Source organism: Anabrus simplex, chromosome 14 (assembly GCF_040414725.1).
Source record: "Anabrus simplex isolate iqAnaSimp1 chromosome 14, ASM4041472v1, whole genome shotgun sequence".
NCBI classification, from domain to species: domain Eukaryota; kingdom Metazoa; phylum Arthropoda; class Insecta; order Orthoptera; family Tettigoniidae; genus Anabrus; species Anabrus simplex.
Genome location: NC_090278.1, coordinates 64,887,460 through 64,911,189, shown reverse-complemented (window position 1 = coordinate 64,911,189; position 23,730 = coordinate 64,887,460). Strand labels below are relative to the sequence as shown.

The window sequence follows — 23,730 nt, the reverse complement described above, 5'->3', positions numbered from 1 at the left end:
CTGACTTCAACAGTACCTTTATTGCCAGACCAAGTGGCTCAGACGGTTGAGGTGCTGGCCTCCTGATCCCCACTTAGCAGGTTCGATCCTGGCTCAGTCCGGTGGTATTTGAAGGTGCTGAGATAAATCAGCCTCATGTCAGTACATTTACCAACACAATATAATACCAATATAAATGGTCTGTTGTTGGACGTTATACATTTTCCAGCTAACTCATTCTTGGTTGCCAGCGTTTTGCCCCAGTGTGCTAAGTTGGGCTCAACAGTTGGTAAATAGCACTCCCACCAAGACGCATGGCTAGTGCATATCGTGGAGGCCACTGCATAGACTACCTGGAGCCACCGGCAGTGCCAATGCACTATGAGAGACTAAGTCCAATAATGGACCATTTACATTGGTATTATACATTTACTCATTCGGGACAAATATTTCAGGTTCCCTATTGGAAACAATATGTATATCATCTGATGGCCAGGCAGGCATCATTTTTTGGTAATGAGACCAAGATGGTTTTCCGTGGTTTCCCATTTTCACACCAGGCAAATGCTGGGGCTGTACCTTAGTTAAGGCTGACCCGAACGTAGTCAAACACAGAAACACTACGGTAAGGCCAGCAATAAAATAGAACACATAAGAGTCACAATAGACAAAATTAGGACAGGAAGCGCAACTAGCCACCCACAGAACGTAACCTTAAAATCAGTAAATTACTTACCACAATAAGAAGTAGGTGACACATCAAACCATGTAAAATTAAAATCCAGTATCAGATGAGTAATTCACTTGAAAGAACAACACCAGTGTTTTGATGTAATGGTAAGTAGAATTTATTAGAGAAAAATTAAACCTTCCAATTAGTAATAAGAAAACGCCCACGTAATAAAATGGAAAGACTAGTAATCAACATGAAATAAAATTATTACCAAGAAAATAAATTAATCATATTTAAAAGATATTAGGGGGCCCCACTATACTAGAAGTAATGTAATAATGAAAAGCGTATCAGCTAAAAATAAAGAAACAGCCTTTAAACTAATAAAAACCACATGAACCACCTAGTCCTACTCAAGACAGGTCTTACCAGGAACCCAAAAAGAAAATTCACCTTAAACACTACGGACAGGGAGAAGTTAAAAATATAATTTGAATTAGGAAAATTCAAAACAAAGGTACAAGAAAAGGGGAAGCACAAAACATTCAATAAAATAGAAAGGAAACGCAGGTAATCAAGCCCAGAAAGGTAAACAAGGAACCAAAATCCTTCATCAACCGAAAATGTTTACATTAACAATCACCGTACAACATAAGTTGTCATGGTAACAGGCCCACGCTGAAAACAAAGCAAAATCAAAGATACACACAGAAAGGAAACTAGGAACGAGGCAAAAAAGGTAACTATTAGGTAGTACGAACAAAGACAGAAGAAAATATAAAACCGGACCCCAAAAATTAAATAAACAAACCGGTTCTTGGTTAGGGCTAAGTAGTTCACGTTAGACCCAATAATGATGAGCTTAACAGCAGAGTAAAAATTAGAATTATATCATATTCCTTTTTCCTCTTGAACAATTTAGAATGAAATTTACCATACGTCCAGAACAACGTTACAAGTTTACATCACCATAATAGCACGTGATTAAATGAATATGCTTTTAAAAGGACATACTACCCAAGTTATTTTTTTTGAAAACATATCATTAAAATTTAGCCGAGAGTGAACAAATTTTAACCATTAGAGTCTAAGACACGTCTAACACTTCCGAACAGTTTTTCTTTTTGGGGTTTCAACAATATCGAAAATAGAACAGGAGCTTGAAGCCACTCCGCGTCGCCATTTAAGACTCTGGTTCCCAAACGCAGATAGATAGACTTAAATCAAATACATACAGTCTGTGGACGTTTTCACCATGAATGAGGTATCACCTCATGTTGAGGGCTAGGAGGAGAGCCCTCACACACGTAGTATTCAGCCGTTCTCCATAGTTCCAAGTAAAATCTTCATCATCACGAGGCACCTACTACACGCGTCCATCACCAACCAGACGCCAGCACAAGAATGACTCTCTCGCTTCGAGCGAGCTCCAACAAGCTGTCCGAGACGAGCTCGCATTGGTCAAGGAGCTGAGCATCGTAGTACCAGTTCTCGGCACAGATGTCAGTACGTACAAGGAGCCCTTTAGATCAGGTCGTTACACGGACCAGACCGTTACCATAAGGTGGTAGAGAATCATAAAACTAGAAGGAAATAAGAAATTCAGCGAACTGAATACACAGAAAATTGAGGTAGAACGACACTAATTTCCACAGGGATTAGCCCAGGTCCAAAAACGTTAGGGGGGGGAAGAAGGCGCTTAAATGTGACACCTCGGTGTCAGCCACCCCCTCCGAAGCTTTGCTTATCCAGTACATATCTTCGGCACTGAGGTCAGAAGTAACCAAAATTTTCATTATAGTCCAAAATTAAAGCGACCACAAGTACCACGTTCTACATAATAAATATCCAGTAAGGCGGTAGCGCTTTAGAATCACTTTCTACGGCATTAATTACAGTCATCACTGAGTTCAACCTTTTTCACAATATTTTCAGCTTTCCATGCACAAGGTTTCAATAGTTTACACGCCACAGTTTCTCTTAGGAACCGGACCATCACAACCACAATTAGTTTGAAGAAGTTGGTAGAACACAGTCTAATTAGAATTACACCTTCGACTTAGTAGACTCCCAATAGTTTTAGGTTTTGATTACAACTGCTTACACGGTGGTGATTACACCACGAAGAAAAGTTCACCCTTAGAGTTCATGAAAGGTTATACACAAGGCATACATAGGGTTTCCTTCCAATAATTAATTTAGAAATCTCTCTCGGCTGTACATTTTACATTAAACTTTGAAATTACCATATCAAAGTGAGCACTAGTTTTCGGGTTCCAGGTTTTAAGAAATGCAACATCTTGCATCCTTTCGAAATTAGATTAAAATGCCCGACAATACGAAGATACCGCGAGCAAACAGGAAAAGGAAGAAAAGGGGGAAAACCCTCAAGATTGGTGAATTTTTTTTTTTATAACCAAAGACAAAGATAAATCTCATAATACAAACTTAAACTAGTAAAATTATCAATAGACTCAGGTCTAGAGCATACCTCCAAACTAAATTACACAAGAACACAAATTAGGCAAACTAGACAGGTCTCGAACAAAATAAACTATCAGCACCAAAAATCACCAGAACACCATACATATTAAATCGACACAGGCAAGGTAAGCTTAACCCACCACACTCCAAAGGTGGATCTCAAATGTTAAGAATACAGTACTTACCTGAATATACTAATGGTTCAAAACGCTAAACAAAAACGTTGAAAATGGATAAGTAGAAGGCGCGTAACGTCACCAAGGTTTCCCCACCAATACAGGGACCCACCAGAAGGATAATCAATTCGCGTACTCCATCGGAGAACCCTTACCAACAATAAGGTAAATCCTCAAAACAAACAATACACCAAGATTCAATCCCCCAAAAGAAACAGATTTACATAAGCATACACGAGACGGGCAAGGTAAGAAAGAACAAGTTTTAAAAAAAACAACAGACTGAGATCCACAGATCCGTGAGTCAATGATTCATTAATTTTTAAGAACCCACCATAATTTAACCCAAATAATTAGACCATTAAGGAATGCAGATTTTAAATCATAGTTAATTGACCTCGCATAACCCTGCAAGAAAAGACTTTTCAAAGAAAAGAACGCACCAATCAGAGCAACTACCGACCAGAGCACGAGCATTGTGAAGCCAAAAATGAGTTAATGGTAACTGTCTTTCCAAGCAAAGAACACCAAGAGTAGAATGAGTTGGAGACCTCTAGTACTATTAGGTGTAGGGAGCGCAGCAGTCTGTCATCGACAATCATTCCACAGAGGCATACTAAACCAGGAACAACCTAATACAAAGGGAATCACTGTTCAAGGATTGATGGATAAGGTTTCAGGACATAACTTGGAGTCACACAACCAACCTACACAGCAAGAGGAAAAACTAAAACACTTCCCACTATAGTACACCCAATCAAACAGAAAAGGTATTAAAATACCTCAATTAGATGACTACAGGGGCCAGAAAATAAATAGGCAAGATGACTCCACAAGCGACAGCTCTCAGGTAGGCAATAACACGCTCAACCACCCTGAACGCAGAACGGAAAGCAGGTAACCAACAATATCTACTAATGTTAGCAAGATAACTGAAGGGAAAATAACCATAGAAGGTAGGTTTAAGAAAATTGAGCTTCACAAATATCATAGATGGAAACAAGGAAGTCATCAGAGCAATAGGTTATGCGGGCAATCTCAATTTTCACTGACCAAGACCAGAACATACTACACAAGAGGTAGACACAATCTACATTATTAATTCCCATCTTCCTACAGACACAATGGTTCAAGAAAGGTGCTTAAACACCCACCAGAGTGCAATAATACAACAAACATTGCCTCACAGAAATCCCACAGACGTACCAGCACCAAGAGTCAACACAACAGGGTCACTTTACAACCACATGCCACACAGCATCTTAACCAAACATGGTGCAATACCACACCACCGCCAAATTCAGGACTAGCAAACCTACCACCTAGGTAAAAGAAGATAACTTCTCAGGATTCAAGTCCATGCCTTGACTACACTACTCAACATAATATCAATAGATGGAAGATGGTTACAGTCAACAGCCCTACATACACACCACAACTCGCCCAGAACGGTAAGATCAACAATAAGATACCAGCTTCAAGAAAAAACTTCAGTATCATAGTGATGATAGTTATGCGCGGAATAAAATGTCACAAGACCCGAGAATACCCTAGAGGACAACCTTATACCACCGATAGTAACAAGGAAGTTTTAAAACAGAACAAAATTTCAAAAAACAATTGGATAAAATTTTCAACATAAGGAAAACCATAAGTTAAGTAAAGAATAAATTGAGATTACTTACAATAGAGGTACTACTGTCAGTACTTAGAATAATTACAAGAGGGCAACGTAACATTAGACATGAAGAGGCGCAGAAACCAGTTGCTAGAGATGGAGAAACCATAAAGATTCAAGATCCATGCACGAAGCAAACGGTCTACCAACCCCGACACAGGTTAACAGATCACCCCACGACTAACAACCCCCTCAAAGGATATGACCAAAGCTAACTTAGTGCAGCGACTGATCAGCAGCAAGTAGAAGGGTTAATTTTCGAAGCTTAATCAAAGGATACTCAGGGATAGTTATCATTGAAAATCGATAATAGGCCATAAATAAAATTCAGAATAAGATTTTAAAGCTAATTTTCCAAATAAACCTTGCTACAAGGGATGGATGAAGAAACAGAGTAAGACTAATTTCCAAGAGATAAATATGGATAAGATCACCAGAACCAGAAACAAGACAAAGATATGAACAGAAACTATTCCATGATTAAATTAACCCCCAGACAGTTAAAACTCAACCAATTTTTTTTAACTATATTTTGTAACAATCACCCAGGTGACGAGATTAAAACGAGCAACCAATAGTCCAAAAGGCTACCAAATGGACACCCTGGACAGGAGGATAAATACATATCAACAGGACACGATCATAAAATTTTTGCTATCCCAAAGTGTGAGCAGCAAGAAGACCGAAGGAAGTCTCCGAGTATCCGTTATCCAATCCTACCCGCACCCAAAGCAGAATTGGTATGATATTTAAAAATTAAAACCCAGAGAAGATAAGAAATAAGGAGTACAGGTCAGAAATATAATTGGTAAGAGGCCCCCAAGAAACAGTCATGTGACAGATTCCACACACCACCAAACCACAATGTTCACACCAGAAACAATACCAGAACTAAGACAAATAGAACATATCAAACCTAGCTTTAAAAATCATAGAAACATGTACCACAATGAAAACTCCAGGTAGAATTAAATTACACTTAAACAGAAAGATGATATTTTACTTTTAATTAGCTCACAGAAATGTAGTTCTCAGCTGTATGTCTCTTTCAATACCTTAGAACTTCATAACGCAGAAACCCAAAGGAAGAAAATCACGAACCAGTACTGTACATTAACCAGGTTTAACTTGTGACAGGTGGACTCTCCTAATCCTTTTTGCAACCGGATCACTCACTAACATTGATACCGGGGACAGAAATTGCAACACGGTGCAAGGACCTTGATACCTGGGTGCCAGTTTGGCGGAAAACTTATTAACAGCTTTACTGACTGGGTAGCATTTTATGAAGACTGTATCACCAACCTTTACCTTAGTTGTTTTCCTACCCAAATTGTACCTTTTCTTGGTCTTCTCATATGAAACAGAGAGATTTTTCTTTGCTTCGTCCCAAATCTTCTGGACATCGAGAGGTTTAGATAGATCAGGCAAAAGGTCATCGATGCCTAGTACATTTGACATTGGGGAGTATGGAGTGTAGGAAAACATAAGGGACATGGGTGTTTTCCCATGAGACTCATGAATGGCAGAGTTAAATGCATGAGCTAGCCAATGTAAACAGGAATCCCACTTAGCTTGGTTATGATGATGGTAGGCTATCAATGCGGACTTCAAATTCCTATTTACCCTCTCAGCATAGGATGGATTAGGATAATATGGTGTAGTAGTGACATGAGAGATGCTCAACTCGAAAAGGTATTTTTTGAACAGATGACTAGTAAACCCACTAGCGTTATCAGAGACAAGGAACTTAGGAGGACCAAAAGAAGCAAAGATATAATTTAGACAGTTAATAGTGGACCGAGAAGTGGTAGACCTAGTTGGAATAAGCCAAGTGAACCGTGAGAACGCATCCACACACACGAAAATGTGCGTGTTCCCCAAAGAAGATCGAACCATTGGTCCCACATAGTCGATGAACAGACGTTCCATGGGGCGTGAAGCTTGTGAGGACGACAACAAACCCACACGGTTGTTTAGACAGGGTTTACTTATGGCACAAACCTTGCAAGTTTTAATCATGCTTCTGATGTCACTGTCCATTCTTTTCCAGATGAAAAATTCCCTAATTTTCTGCCTAGTTTTGAACATTCCTAGATGACCTCCAATGGGACAATGGTGGTAATACTTGAAGATGACAGGTACCAGTACCTTGGGAACAACAATTTTGAAACAAAGGTCTCCTCGTCCCTTACAACATAGAACACCTTTGACAAGAGAATAAGGTTTTACAAGAGTCCCATTACCAATTTTGTTTATAATTTCATTCAATTCAGGGTCAGATTTCTGGAGATCTTCGATTTCGTGGTAAAGCAAAGGTAGCTCAGAAAGAATGGCATTGACTTTAATCACGTTACCATCATCAAAATTTTCAACATTAGATTTTATCTCCGTACAAGGTTCCCCATCAAACATTCTGCTGAGACTATCAGCGATGACGTTATCTGTACCCCTAATATGTTTGACTTGAAAATTGAAGGCAGAAATCCTAAGAGCCCAACGGGTGATTCTCCCAGTTCTTTTGGGTCGGTTCAAAACCCACGACAACGCCTGATTATCCGTCTCCAGGTCAAAATTTACATGTTCGACAAAGGGCCGAAATTTTTCGAGAGCAAATAGGACAGCAAGGCATTCCAACTCATAAATCGAGTATTTGCTCTCAAGATCATTGAGGGTTCGGGAGGCATACGCAACAGGTCTACGACCATCCTCGTACTCTTGCAAGAGTACTCCGGCAATAGCTCTTCCAGATGCATCGGTCTGAACAATGAAGCGTTTAGAAAAGTCAGGAATTGCCAAAACAGGGGCGTTCGAGAGAGCGAACTTCAATTTTTCAAAAGCTGCTTGTTGGAGAGGACCCCAGACAAATTTAACATCTTTTCGCCTTAAATGGTTGAGAGGACCAGCAACCTCAGCGAAGTTAGGAATAAATTTCCTGAAAAAGTTAACCATTCCCACAAAACGGGCAATGCCTTTGACATCTTTAGGAGGTTGAAAATCACGAATTGCTTGGGTCCTGGATTGATCAACTGAGATTCCACTCGAAGACACAATATGTCCAAGAAAAGACATACTTGGCTGGGCGAAGGTTACCTTAGAAAGCTTAACAGTCAAGCCAGCTTTCCTCAAGCGCTCAAGGACTTCCCGTACATGAATCACATGTTCTTCAAAGGTTTTAGAATAGACAACGCAATCATCGAGATAGTGAAAAACACATTTAAATTTAATGTCAGAGAAGATAGTATCCAGCAAACGCGTCAAAATTCCAGCACCAGAGTTCAAACCGAAAGGCAATCTGACAAATTCATACAAATTCCAGTCAGTGATGAAGGCAGTTAGAGGAATGGACCTCTTGGATAAAGGAATTTGATAGTAGGCCTGGTTAAGGTCCAGTACTGTAAAAAACTCTGCCCCAGAAAACCACCCAAAGCAAGTGTGCAGATCAGGTAACGGAATAGACTGAAGGACCACCTTCTGGTTTAATTTTCTATAGTCCAAAACAGCCCGAAAACCCCCAGTGGACTTGGGAACAAGGAAAACAGGAGAGGCATATGGGGAGCTAGAAGGTCGTATAACCCCTTCCGCTAGAAGTTTTTCAATAATCTTCTTCAATTCCAGCATACGTGGAGGAGAGAGTCTATATGGAGGGGATCTCACAGGTTTGGTATCAGTTAGTTCGATATCATATTCCATAACATCAGTTACCCCTAGTTTACTGGTGAACACTTCAGGGAATTCGCTGCAAAGTGCACGAATTTCATCAGCTTGTTCCTTACTCAAATGATTAAGTTTTAATTCCTTAACATTGCTAATTTCATCAGGGACTGACTCAGAAACACAATTCGCATTTAAATTACCCTTAGAACCATCAGACAAGTTAAATTTATTAGCAGGGGAAAACTTAAAGAAAAATTTCCTGTCTTGAAGGTCGAGAACGAGTCCAGTTTTGGACAAAAACCCAGTTCCTAGAATCAAGTTACACGAAAGGTTAGGAACCACCAGGCAGGACACTTTCCAGGTGAAATTTCCAATTCTCAATTTCACCCTAGCGGTCCCTAGAATTTCTACATAATTACCATTAGCAGTAACACACTTTACATCAGAAGGTTGTAAGGACGGTAACTTACAAGCATATTTCATATTGGAATACCAATCAGAATTAATTAAATTTACAACGCTCCCAGAGTCAATCAAAGCCATCAATGGTTCATTATTCACTTCCACACTGGTGAAGGTTCCTACAGAGACAACATTTCCACAAATTCTGTTACAGTTACGAGGACAAACAATCGCATCAGAGTCCCCAACATTCTTAAAAGGTTGAAACATTCGAAACCGGTTTTTAGGTTCTAGTCATTTATGGCGTCTTTGAAATGAATTTGGGCAAAAATTTTTAATGTGCTGCTTAGAGCCACAAAGATAACAACAAACATCACGTCCATTACTCTTAGACGGGCACGAATTCCTTAAGTGTTCCGTAGAACCACACACAAAACATTCTTTTGTTTTTATGTTACAAGGTACATTAGCATAACCAGTACAGTTAGAATTGTTAAGAGGAGGGGGAAGGTGGGCAGGCCTGGAGGCGTCTCCGTGCTTTACATCCTCAGCGAAGGTACACGCAGTCTCGAGTTCAATGAAATTAGTAGGACATTTTACAAGGGAAAGGTAAGATCGATAAGCAGGAGATATACCTTTTAATATGCGAGTTACCATTTCTTCCTCAGGAACCAAAATTCGAAACACTTTACAATAGAACTTTACATCAACAATGTACGTTAGCAAATTTTCGTGAAGGTACTGAGTTCGAAAACAATACTGAGGGATGAGACTCTGAAGGGCTAAGGAGGGGATAAATTTGTTAAGAATTGTTTCATGAAATTCATCAATTTTACACCTCTGAGAGATAGCCTCGGAAATTTCCTTTTTTAGAATACCTTCGCAATGGGAAAATAAGGCCCTATACATGCCTACCTCATCAACAGAGTATACACTAGCGGATTCCTGCAATTCTACAAGGAACCTTAAAAATCTAAGGCACTCCTCAATTGAGTTTACGGAGAAATTCTTCACACCGTGAAACAGCTCTTTCAAGGAATTATGCGATGTACCACTTAACCGTGATAAAATAGACTCAAGGACAGGAGAAGTTACGCAGCATGCACCTTGAATAAGAGGAGATAAATTTTGATTTACACTTTCATTATTACAAAGAGGATTAGTCCTATCCGTAACCGACAAGTTCTCCATTTCTCTACTTGCAATTATTAAATCAAGTTCAGTAGAAATACTGGACGCTAATGTCAAAAGTCGGGTGCATTCGCTAATGAATTCCCCCTCAGGTTTCAAAGTAAGAAGATCTTGGATACGCCCCGAGTGGTGGTACACTCTAGCCTTGAGTCTACTAACCTGAGACTTCGTAGGTGGCGTTTCAGTAAATTCTTTAAGAATTATAGAAATTTCATTTAAAGAAGAATTAATTACATGTAAAAACTCACCAATCTTCGAGATATCTAATTTAGATAGGTTAAGAGGCACCTGGAGATGAGCTGAAAGTAAGGCGGCACACTCAGAGACAGTACCCACTGGTTCTAAACCTCGGATCGCAAGCTCATACTGCAACTCCGACTTGCGAAGGTGGTGAGGGTGAATAACAGGTCGGGCCATGACGAAAGACAATATGAAACAAAATAAATCAAGGATGGAATAAGATGGTTGCAATTCTTTTACAAAAGTATATTACGTCAGGTTAACACTATGTACTTCCTTCAATCAATTACCATCTGATACTAGGTAAAACAAAGTCAAGTGAGGATGCAAATAACCTACGGGTAGGTACGAGCCACAGGTCCAAGAATCAAAGGAACCACGCTCTGCTACCACAATACTGACCCGAACGTAGTCAAACACAGAAACACTACGGTAAGGCCAGCAATAAAATAGAACACATAAGAGTCACAATAGACAAAATTAGGACAGGAAGCGCAACTAGCCACCCACAGAACGTAACCTTAAAATCAGTAAATTACTTACCACAATAAGAAGTAGGTGACACATCAAACCATGTAAAATTAAAATCCAGTATCAGATGAGTAATTCACTTGAAAGAACAACACCAGTGTTTTGATGTAATGGTAAGTAGAATTTATTAGAGAAAAATTAAACCTTCCAATTAGTAATAAGAAAACGCCCACGTAATAAAATGGAAAGACTAGTAATCAACATGAAATAAAATTATTACCAAGAAAATAAATTAATCATATTTAAAAGATATTAGGGGACCCCACTATACTAGAAGTAATGTAATAATGAAAAGCGTATCAGCTAAAAATAAAGAAACAGCCTTTAAACTAATAAAAACCACATGAACCACCTAGTCCTACTCAAGACAGGTCTTACCAGGAACCCAAAAAGAAAATTCACCTTAAACACTACGGACAGGGAGAAGTTAAAAATATAATTTGAATTAGGAAAATTCAAAACAAAGGTACAAGAAAAGGGGAAGCACAAAACATTCAATAAAATAGAAAGGAAACGCAGGTAATCAAGCCCAGAAAGGTAAACAAGGAACCAAAATCCTTCATCAACCGAAAATGTTTACATTAACAATCACCGTACAACATAAGTTGTCATGGTAACAGGCCCACGCTGAAAACAAAGCAAAATCAAAGATACACACAGAAAGGAAACTAGGAACGAGGCAAAAAAGGTAACTATTAGGTAGTACGAACAAAGACAGAAGAAAATATAAAACCGGACCCCAAAAATTAAATAAACAAACCGGTTCTTGGTTAGGGCTAAGTAGTTCACGTTAGACCCAATAATGATGAGCTTAACAGCAGAGTAAAAATTAGAATTATATCATATTCCTTTTTCCTCTTGAACAATTTAGAATGAAATTTACCATACGTCCAGAACAACGTTACAAGTTTACATCACCATAATAGCACGTGATTAAATGAATATGCTTTTAAAAGGACATACTACCCAAGTTATTTTTTTTGAAAACATATCATTAAAATTTAGCCGAGAGTGAACAAATTTTAACCATTAGAGTCTAAGACACGTCTAACACTTCCGAACAGTTTTTCTTTTTGGGGTTTCAACAATATCGAAAATAGAACAGGAGCTTGAAGCCACTCCGCGTCGCCATTTAAGACTCTGGTTCCCAAACGCAGATAGATAGACTTAAATCAAATACATACAGTCTGTGGACGTTTTCACCATGAATGAGGTATCACCTCATGTTGAGGGCTAGGAGGAGAGCCCTCACACACGTAGTATTCAGCCGTTCTCCATAGTTCCAAGTAAAATCTTCATCATCACGAGGCACCTACTACACGCGTCCATCACCAACCAGACGCCAGCACAAGAATGACTCTCTCGCTTCGAGCGAGCTCCAACAAGCTGTCCGAGACGAGCTCGCATTGGTCAAGGAGCTGAGCATCGTAGTACCAGTTCTCGGCACAGATGTCAGTACGTACAAGGAGCCCTTTAGATCAGGTCGTTACACGGACCAGACCGTTACCATAAGGTGGTAGAGAATCATAAAACTAGAAGGAAATAAGAAATTCAGCGAACTGAATACACAGAAAATTGAGGTAGAACGACACTAATTTCCACAGGGATTAGCCCAGGTCCAAAAACGTTAGGGGGGGGAAGAAGGCGATTAAATGTGACACCTCGGTGTCAAGGCCACGGCCAATTCCTTCCCATTCCTAGGCCTTTCCTATCCCATCGTCACCATAAGACATATCTGTGTCGGTGCAACGTAAAGCAACTAGTAAAAAAATATTCTTTCTTTTCAAACTTTTCAGCTCACTAATGATGTCTATAAATGTTGATGGTTTCGTCAGCGGCCGGACTCGTGATTGTTACATCCTCAACATGTGAATTCTTTGAGTACAGATACAGTGGAACCTCGGATTGCGAGTAACTTGGTCTACGAGTGTTTTGCAAGACGAGCAAATATTTTAAATAAATTGCAACTGGATAAGCAAGTGAGGTTTCGCAATACGAGCGTCACGTGTACGTACGTTTCCACCTCCCCTGTGCCTTTGTTTTCCCCTCCCCCTGCCATTCTCTTTCCTGGGAAAATGTGTGTATAATCATTTCCCGCGCTGGACTTCAGTTGGCATGCCTCGCTTGCATAGTCAACACTGTACGAGTGTACATGTTTTGTTTCTGTCATTAGTGATATAACTGTTCCGCAACGATGGGCCCTGTGAACGAAAAGAAGGCTAAAAAGGAATTTGGTCGAAGGAGATGATTACAATGGAATTTAAGAAGGAAATGATCGAAAAACACGAACGAGGTATGCGAGTGGCTGATATCGCGAGATTTTATAACAAGTCTACGTCTACAACAGGAGGAGGTTATGGAGATCTCGTCAGAGGATGAGGAGAAGGAAAAGTCAATGGAATCTCTCACTTCAACTGAGATTCCCTCACACCAACAGTGATTGTATTGTAAGGTAAAGTGCAGTTTAATTGTTTTACGTTATATTTTGTTTTAGAAATGTTATGCGAATAAATGTTTTTGTGGGCTTGTGTTGTGGACGAATCATCCGACTTTCAATAGTTTCTTATGGGAAAATTTGCTTTGATATACGAGCGATTTGGATTACGAGCATGTTGCCGGAACGAATTATGCTCGCAATCCAAGGTTCCACTGTACAAGTAATCACTCTGTGAGTGCTGAAGTATAATGCATCATTTCGAGTGTCATCTTCCTGAAAACTACATCGAGAGTCGTTCCATTATGAGTGCTGATCTCCACGTGTTTACTGGTATTCGTTGAACAATGCTTTTTTGCCATTACACATCACACTCTTGTTGTAATTGTCCCATCATGTGTCACCCACCACAGAGTAACACATTGATCTCCAGCCTGTGTGTGCCATTTTGAGGCCAGGTGCAAATAAACTTAACCAGATTATCGTAACATCCTCCCACCTTTTAATCTTGCATGACATACTCACGTGATTAGTTTTAGATAACATAACCTCAAACCGGAAACTCGTCGGTTGTCGCATCATACAGGACCCCCTTCAAATCGAAATGGAGACCTTAGTTTTGCGAAATTCAAAAACCTGGCACACAGTTTTTTAATAAAGGATCAATCTATTTATTGAAATATTTAAAATGAACATTGGATAATAATTGTGGAAGAAGTTCATTTTTTTAAAATGCCCTTTTTTACAGTTTTTTGTGAGTAACATTTGAGACGGATATGATTTCCAAAATTTTCTTTTTCCATTTGATAGAGCTCTCCAAAACACGCGTTTTGACATCTTCACCATTTCTCTGCCTTCAGTATTTTAGTGTCCAGCTCCATGGCTAAATGGTTAGCGTGCTGACCTTTGGTCACAGGGGTCCCGGGCTTAGTCACAGGGGTCCCGGGTTCGATTCCTGGCGGGGTGGGAATTTTAACCATAATTGGTTAATTCCCATGGCACAGGGACTGGGTGTATGTGTTGTCTTCATCATCATTTCATCCTCATCACGACTCGCGGGTCGCCTACGGAAGTCAAATCAAAAGACCTGCATCTGGCGAGCCGAACTTGTCCTCAAACAATTCCGGCACTAAAAGCCATACACCATTTCATTTTTCAGTATTTAGTCACAATTGAGTGAAATATTTTAACTTGACTTTTTTGCTAAAGTGGGGCCCTGTAATGTGTGATCTAAGAAACATTCCCAATGCTAAAAGGCTACTGAAAAATAAGAGAGAAAAATTCTCAGAATAATCCCAGGTCTGAAATTTAAAAGATGGAATTTGATTGAAAAAAAGAAACTACACGAAATCTTATCAAATCACGGATGCAGTCGGAAAAATGTGATTTTAGTTTTTCCGATCACTTGCATAGAATTGATAACAATAGGTTTCTATTGTCCTTTTCTTGAGGCTTTACAGCAAACTTGTATATGTATTTTAGGATTTTGAATTTTGTTCTATTTCTTCATTAATACCATTTTCTTGTAGGCCTCTGTTTTCGTCTTGCCAAATATTGTGGTTTTCAGGAGAGTGTTAGGTGGACTTCGGTATGGTGGCAATGGCAGAAAAGGCAGACCTGGACACACACTACTACTTCTTCTTTTTCTCCTCCGTCTTCTTCACATCCCGTTTTCAGTCTTCTGGGTCGGGTTGTGAATCAAGAACCTCCATAGTTTTCTAATTTTCACAGTTTCCCTAGGATGAGAACACCAGGAACTGCACGTCGCATTTGGGGGACGCCCTAACCATTTCAAGGCCTCTACTCACTCTGTCATTGTATAGGCTATTAGTATAATGGGCTCGCCACACCCAAAGGCATTTTATACCTACTGCCAGGATTTTTTTCAGGCCGCTCCTAACATGAAATGCAGACTCTCCTAGATGGACTTTTGTCATTTTACCTCCACCAAGGAACCATCAGATCAAAAATTAGCTGTATGGCTTTTCAGGCGTTTGCTCTATTAACCAGCGTTTCGTCTTAGGTCTGACACTAGACTCTTCAGAGTGGGATGTGTCAGACCCTACCCACTGACACTGGGGTGTATGCAGGTGAACTTATCAGAAGCCTATTTAAGAGGCACAGTCTGATACCTGCATATGGGAGATAAGACTCCACAATGGAATTAATGCCCGCCTAGCAATTCCGAATGGAAATTCTAAGTTCCCATGGAGGGAATTAGAGCAAACACCTGAAAAGCCATACATCTAAGTTTTGATCTGATTTTCGATATGCTCTATTGGTGGAAAAAGATCTAATTCCCTCCATGGGAACTTAGAATTTCCATAAGGAACTCCTCCTAAAGAGCCTCACCTACCCGAAGTCATTGACCTCTTTAGATTGTACTCGTACTTATCCCCATGTCCAGGTCTGCCTTTTCCGCCATCTCCACTGTACCGAAGTCCACCTAGTACTATCCTGATAAACCACAATATTTGGCTAGATGAAAGCAGGGGTCTACAAGAACTTGGTATTAATGTAGAAATAGAACAAAATTTAGAACCCTAAAATACAAACACAAATTTGCTTTTGAAGCCTCAACAAAAGGACAACAGAAGAATAAGAAGAATGCAAAAAGAAATTTGATGAGCGGAAGAAGAGATATTGGAAAGAAGAGATTGTGCTAAATAAGTTAAAACGTGCTCCCTAGTTGGGCATATATAATTAATACAAAATTAAGTCTGAACACAGTCAGCATGAGTATTTCTGACTGTCTTTTTGTTTTGCCCCTTAAATTGCCACCAGTCTTAATTATGTCTTTTCTTCTGTATGTCACAGTTGCTGCACCACAATGTCGATGCCATTGTAAGGAAACCAAATGGGGAGTTGGGAGGAAGTCTTGTCATCAAATGCAAAGACTTCCGGATTATTCAACTGGACATTAATTCTCCTGAAGAATTTGTCAAGGTGGCTACTTCCATTGAACGTCTCGCCTCGTTGGGTTAGTAACTGAAGTTTTCATATTGCTCATTATTTAAATGATAGTGGTTATGATGCCTTTTACAATGCTGTTCTTCTTATTGTTATTATTTTTTATAGAAGAGCCTACGCTGCGCTATCCATTCTTTTACCGGCCCATGTATCCCATTTTGGAGGATGGATGGACTGCTTTCAGACCTGAAACAGAATTTTCTCAACTTGTGACATCACAAGCAGATGAATGGCGCTTCAGCTATATCAATAAAGATTTCTCGGTGAGTTTTAATGATTTAAGGAAGTTGTAAATGCTATGGTAAGAAGTCTAAATTCTCCTCATGCTGGTTGGGATTTTCTGCCTTTTATATACTGTAGTATTTCAGGAATAAAATTAGCATCTATTTGAAAGCCTCAAGTTTGTCATCGTATACAATCTTTTGTAAACTTTTAAACATTTAATTTGCTTCAGTTATGCTAGATATACTGTCCTTAACCAGTTTCAAGAATGTTTGGAATGACAACGATGGCGAATTTTGCTTACAACCCCGTTTCATCAGGCTATTGCATTGGTTCCCAAATTCTGTGCTGCGATGCCCTGGGGCAATTTGTTCACTGGGTCACTACCAAATAGATCAGCATTTTAGGTCAATTAATTAATGTTGAAGTTATATTTCTTGTTATATATATTTTAACCCTGGTACTAGCAACTGTGTAATGTTCGTATTTCATCATGTCATTTCCTCAGTTCTCCAACAGATATCATGACAATCTATTTTTTGTCATTCTCAATGACCACTGCAGCCGTGAGTTAAGTTTCATTCATAGTTACAACCTCTTTGGGCGCAAATTCAGGGTAATAAATGAGTGCAGTTTTCCGACCATGTGTTTGAACGCCGTTGCTGTTGTGTTTGTAAACAAACTGTCGGGCTCTGCTTTGATATTCTATTTCATTTTATTTCATAGTTTTCCGTTTGGTCTGAGTTATTTACTTCTGTGTATACATTATTTGGTCAATTATGTATATTTCAGTACAGTCTGTGTCTAAATATGACTTCTTCATTACGGAAAATTAGTGATGAAGTATTGCAAAATTTGCTGGACGATGAAAGTGATATATCTGGCTTGGGGGATATAGAGAATGAACCAACAGATTCTGAGTCGGATTTGGAATTTGTATCTTGAGCAAGGAATGCCAATACATTTTCCCTAATATTTTCATGAATATACCCCTCAAAGTGATAACACTTTTGCTAATACATTACAGGTTATTGGCAATTCGTATATCTCAGTTTGTTTGCAACATATTTCAGTTTTTTCTACATATGATCAAAAGTTTTTTTATTATTATTATTATTGTTACGGAGTTATCCGTGGAAGGCAGAGGTGAAAGAAGGTGCGGGCTGGAATGGGTCTAACTACAAGTCTTAAAGATTAAAGTTTAAATAAAGGTTATATTTTCAACAGATAACAACATTTAACTATTTTCACTAAGTGAAATAACAATAAAAAGTTCAGGTACAATAATGATTTTACAAACGAAAACAAGAGTTTCGGGTATTAACAAGTTCTGGGCTGCGTGCCCCAAGTTACAATTCCTGAGCCCTCAGCTCATAACCACAAATTACCAAAGGGCAGAAAACCCTTAATTTCATGGAGCATTTGCTCCCAGCAATCAACATGTCACGCCTCCCCGAGGCACCTTTCAAAAACCGGAAAGAACTGACCCGCTCTCAATCTTTCAAGCCTATTAAGAGGCCATAAACGGACTTTACTACAAACTGCCCACAAGGCACACTTATAGATAAACAGGGGTGACTTGTACCCAACCTACAGGGCCTTCGCCATGAAGGAAAAACAACAGGGTAAGTTACTGGCCCAAAGTACAGAGAGGACTGGAGGCGTGAACTTGCACTCCTAAATACACATTTTAAAACCTAAGTGGCTCTCGGCCGACTACACAGGGGCTAATCCCAAGCTAGGGAGGTGACTCCTATGAGAAAACTTGAACACATTAAGGAAGAGTAGAAACGGTCACAAAAACGTAGTCGCCTCAATTTCAAAATGAAGGGGAGCTCGAGAGGGTAAAGCACTCTCTATCCCCGAATTACAGTTCAAGTTATGTGAATTTTTTACAAGAATTGAAAAGGCTTACATATTTAAAGATATAGATTACATATTAAAGGTTTTGAACCTTCCCCGCGAGTTAAACTGCTGAGCTAGCAAGAAATAAAGATGTTAAAAGGCCATTACCTTGTTGAAGAGCTGCTGCCTGAAGGACGAGGCGCTTCCCGCCCCCTGCTACATATTCACCCACTGAGAAAGATGTTATACGAGTGGCCCTGAGACAAGTAAATCAGCAGTTTTTATACCCTCGTGGAAAGTTCGAGACCTTTCATGAACGATAACAACCCGCCCTCAAACTTTTATTGACTACAATACACAGTTACATACAAAATTGAAGAAGAAAGCCCCGATTGGCCGAAAATTAATTACAGAAATTCCTGATTGGCTACATTCAAAACAGACGGAAAGAAAGGATTAATATTGCCAACCCACAAATGACAGAACAAAATTTAGTAAAGAGAAAACTTATGAATACAAAATTTCTCCAAGAAAGTTCATTCCTTCACACCAGAGCGCATTATCATAGTTTTTGGTAGAGACATCTGTTAGAGAATGTCCACACATCTTGATCAATGAAAAACAAAAGCAAATCAAAAACCCACAGAGACATCTTCTGATAAACAGTAGAGTTAGTTCAGTTGTTAAAGTTCAGGGTTTCTACAGTAGAGAGGTAATTTAAGGCGGAACATTCAAATATGCGGCGTATAGGTGTACCAATCGGTATTATTATTATTATTATTATTATTATTATTATTATTATTATTATTATTATTATTATTATTATTATTTTGAATGTGGGAATTCCTCTTTTTGAACAGACTGTACATTTTTCTAGTCAAAATATTTATAATATTTTGTGCAAACACGACAGTCTTCGGTGTATTAGCTTTACGTAGACATAAAATTTTATAGATTTATTTCATACCTTAAGTAAAAGCTGCCAAATATGGCTTCCACCACAAGATTTAACATTGCCAGATCTAGGGTTAAAGAATTGGCTTTCTTTTAATGAACAGTTGTCATTTATCATTCTGAGAGTGAAATATGGACGGTGCATCGTCAACCATGTGTAATGTGAAGGAGTCTCAATACCATAAATATGATTAAATTTATCCAAACTTTGGTTTGGCATCAATAACATATGAACATTCCTTTCCAAGTAGTAAAGATACCCCTCCATGGTACTACAGTCCCAATGCGCCTTAATGTATCAAGCAAGTGCTGTTCAACCCAAAGGCCTGCGGACTATAAGGTAACGTGGTCAGCGCAACAAATCCTCTGGGCCGGCCGTTAATCTTGGCCTCCATGATTGCGACCGATATTTCACATTGAGATAGCTCGTCAGTTCTCACATATGCTGAGTGAACTTCAGATCAGCCCTCAGATCCAGGTAAAAGCCCCTGACCTGGTAAACTATAAAGATCAGTTAATTTTTATTCCATTTATGACTTATTATTTGTACAAAGCTGAGTTTTGGCTGTCTCCATGTTAGAGAATAAATGTCAAGAGAAAATCAGTGTAGAGAAGAAAATGAGGATTGCTGATGTTCAGTTTGATTCCAAGATTTTGAAAAATGGGCAATGATTGGCAGGCTCACCCATCTCACAAATTATGATTAGTTGAATGTGTTCAATGGCAGAATTGTTCAGCATATGTTTACCTACACTCTTTATGTTGTAAAGTACATATTATTATCTAATTTACCTAACCACAGTTGCAAGATGTAATTATTAGGCATCTTTTGGTCTACAGACCCATGCAAATACCCTTCTTTATCCAGAGAACAGTGAATTGCAGAAGTTTGGTAACCTAGGCTTTAGAGAATGTTGAGAATTTGTGCTATAGTTTCAAAATTTTGCAAATCTAAAAGATATTTTTCTTTCTTAAATTAATTGTGCATTGACTTGTCTTATCAGGTGTGTCCAACATACCCCAGCATCGTAGTTGTACCGAAGTCAGTAGATGATGAAACTATCATTGTTGCTGCCAACTTCCGAGAGGGAGGACGCTTCCCTGTTTTGAGTTATCGCCACGAAGGTGGGGTAAGTACTGTAGTTTATTATTTCTTAAGTCTCTGTGTTATGTTACCGAAAGCATGATCCCAAACCACAGCCTATGTACCTATCATACCATCCACTTTTGACCAGATCTGTTTGTTTCGTCTACTATTATAAGATAGATTCTTTGGACATATCATGAGGATGCAGGATTCGAGAGTTCTGAAACAACTAGTACAACACAATCTCGTCTCAAAAAATACCATAACAGGATGTAAATGGATCAGAGAAGTAAGAGAGGATCTGAAGGAAATAGGCCTTAGAACAGAAGACACCACAAATAAGATAAAATTGAATACATAACTCAAGAATACAAACCTCCACTTTACCCTTACATATATATATATGTAAATTTTCATTGGAGAAACATACTACTTTCACTATCAAGCTTTTGTTTCCATATTGGTAGGGTATTTCAACTATCGTTTTTCTAATTGTCCATGAAAGAAAGCAATTTACACTACAGTTACTCTTCCGATGTAACAGAATCATAGATATGTATATAACCACTGTCACGCGACCACATACTCAAGTTAATTTATGCGTAAAGGCTTCGAGAATAAGTGTTTTTTGTTTCTATGTGGTTTTTTGGGAATTTTTGGTGACAAATCAAGAATAACTTTTCATAAAGGCTGAAGGCCCAAAGGAACTGAAACATGTACCTTTTCTGTCTTAATTCTTACAGTTTTCTTTCAGACATTGTGTATTGACTATGATGGATCTTTTAGTCTTATATTTTATTATTATTACTGTACAGTCAATACAGAAAACCCAAATGTGAAATTCTTGTATTGCAATGCTATTTGTATATACTGTCCACAGAGTGTGTTAATGCGGAGTAGCCAGCCTATGACGGGCCCCAGCTCTCGACGCTGCAAGGAAGACGAGCGGCTCATCAACTCTGTGCTAGGCCCAGGCAAGCGAGGCTACATCATCGACACTCGCACTCAGACTCTTGCGCAAACAGCAAAGGTACTGTATGACCAGTTAATCATTAAGGTATCAGTTGAAATATTGAATTCAGTTCTGATGGTCTTTTACTTTTGGTCATAATTCATAAACAAGAAATGGAAAGTCTTTCCTTAATCGGTATCTGTTTCAGTGTAATTGAGCTCCATGCTGCAAGGAGCCTTTTCTCTAAAATGTTTGTGTAGAAATATAGTGTCTGCCAGTTACTCATTCTGATATCTTTCTGCCTGACAACTCACCTATTCTGTACTGCATAAGGATGACTCAGAGAGAAGGAATGTTGGTGATTGTAACAATAACTAGTGACCTGTAAGGCATATAGTGCCTCTCTGCTTGTAGACATCTGAAAATTTCCTGTATTAACCATCTATTTATTTTTATTTATTTCAACTTTCTCCACCTGGAGATTGCCCCTGAAGACAAAGTATACAAAAAAAAGAAACAAGGTGAATGTTGTTGTTTGCATCATCAATCTTTAGACTGGTTTGATCCAGCTCTCCATGCCACCCTGTCCTGTGCTAACATTTTCATTTCTACGTAATTGCTGCATCCTATACCTACTCTAATCTGCTTGTCATATTAATACCTTGGTTTACCCCTACTGTTCTTACCTACTACACTTCCTTCAAAAACTAACTGAACAAGTCCTGAGTGTCTTGATGTGTCCTATCATTCTATATCTTCTTCTGGTCAAATTTAGCCAAATCAGTCTCCTCTCACCAATTCAGTTCAGTATCTCTTCATTCATGATTCAATCTATCAATCTCGCCTTCAGCACATTTCGAAAGCTTCTATTCTGTTTCTTTCTGAGTTAGTTATCATCCATGTTTCACTTCCATACAATACCACGCTCCAGACAAAAGTCTTCAAAAATGTCTTACTAATTCTTATATCAATGTTCAAAGTGAGCAAATTTCTTTCCTTAAGAAAGGCCTTCTTTGCTTGTGCTAGTCAGCATTTTATGTCCTTGTTAGTTATTTTATTACCCAAGTAACAATGAATATTAAAAGTAATTGTGAGTTGATTACATAATGGTTGGCTGTACGTTTGAGATATATTGTTCCATTAAAAACTTAGAGAGATATGGCTCTTCAAGTTTTGGATAGGGGGAGCGCAAGCAAGTGGGGAAAACAGGAAATTAGCTCATCAAAATTGCACATGCAATAAAAGTGCAGGATTGACCTCACAGAAGACTGCTAGCCAATAATAATTAGTTGTATTTTGACCAATTAAATAATAATCTTATTTTTTTGTGGATGCCAAGTTAATTTAAGATTTTGTAGAAAAATCTTAAGTCTGTTGCAACAGGAAATAAGGCGTGGCAAAGTGGTATGTTCCATAAATTCATTATCCGATCTTGATTATTTTAAAACTTGTTGATATCAAGAATTAAATTAATTTGGAAAAAGCAAACTATATGTTATATTTTGTACCAACGAGTATTTATCGTCCTTCTCTCTGTGAATAAGGTGGTTGCTGTGTGGAAGATATGTTTAGTACCTGGAACATTCATCCTGTATTTGTTATGTTGATTCTGTTATAATAGATATTTACAAGGAAAACTTGAGAGAACTTTTAAAGGGTTTGTCTTCTTTATTTGATCCAGGAAGCAGAAGATATGGCATATCCTAATGTTCGTTTCTAACAGACTGCTGGAGATATCTTTCATTTGTTTTGTTTTTTTCTTTTCCATTTTAAGAATTCGAGCACCATGTTCAACAGCCTGGTGTACTAGGAGGGGGGGGGGATCTTTCACTGAGCGAGTTGACCGACCTGTTAGGGTCACATAGCTGTGAGCTTGCATTCGGGAGATGGTGGGTTCAAATCCCACCAACGACAGCCCCGAAGATGGTTTTCCGTGGTTTCCCGTTTTCACACCAGGCAAATGCTTGTTTTAGAGAAGGCAAAGGAATGAGTGAGGCAATCCATGCATTAAGAATGATAGTGGAAATAAGGTTAGAAATGAACAGAAAGGTGTTTATAGCATTCATTGTCTTGAAAAAGGCTTTTGCCATGATAAACTAGGAACTGTTGTTTAAATGTATGAAGAAAGTAGGGATTGACTGGAAAGATAGGAGGTTCATCTAGAAAATTTACAAGAATAGCTATACAGGTGGTGAATGGATGTACAAGAATGGCAAGAATTAAGAAAGGGGTGAGGCAGGGTTGTCTACTTTCAC

At 38.8% G+C, this 23,730-nt stretch overlaps 1 protein-coding gene across 1 annotated transcript in view; it reads left to right on the top strand.

The window, feature by feature from the left end:
* Window positions 1-23,730, top strand: part of LOC136885570 (myotubularin-related protein 9) — a 121,152-nt gene that overhangs the window by 48,219 nt on the left and 49,203 nt on the right. The window contains exons 3-6 of the mRNA XM_067158218.2: window positions 16,263-16,425; window positions 16,524-16,678; window positions 20,441-20,566; window positions 21,404-21,553. Of these exons, the coding sequence (XP_067014319.1) occupies window positions 16,263-16,425; window positions 16,524-16,678; window positions 20,441-20,566; window positions 21,404-21,553 (594 nt within the window). The remainder of the gene's footprint in view (window positions 1-16,262; window positions 16,426-16,523; window positions 16,679-20,440; window positions 20,567-21,403; window positions 21,554-23,730) is intronic.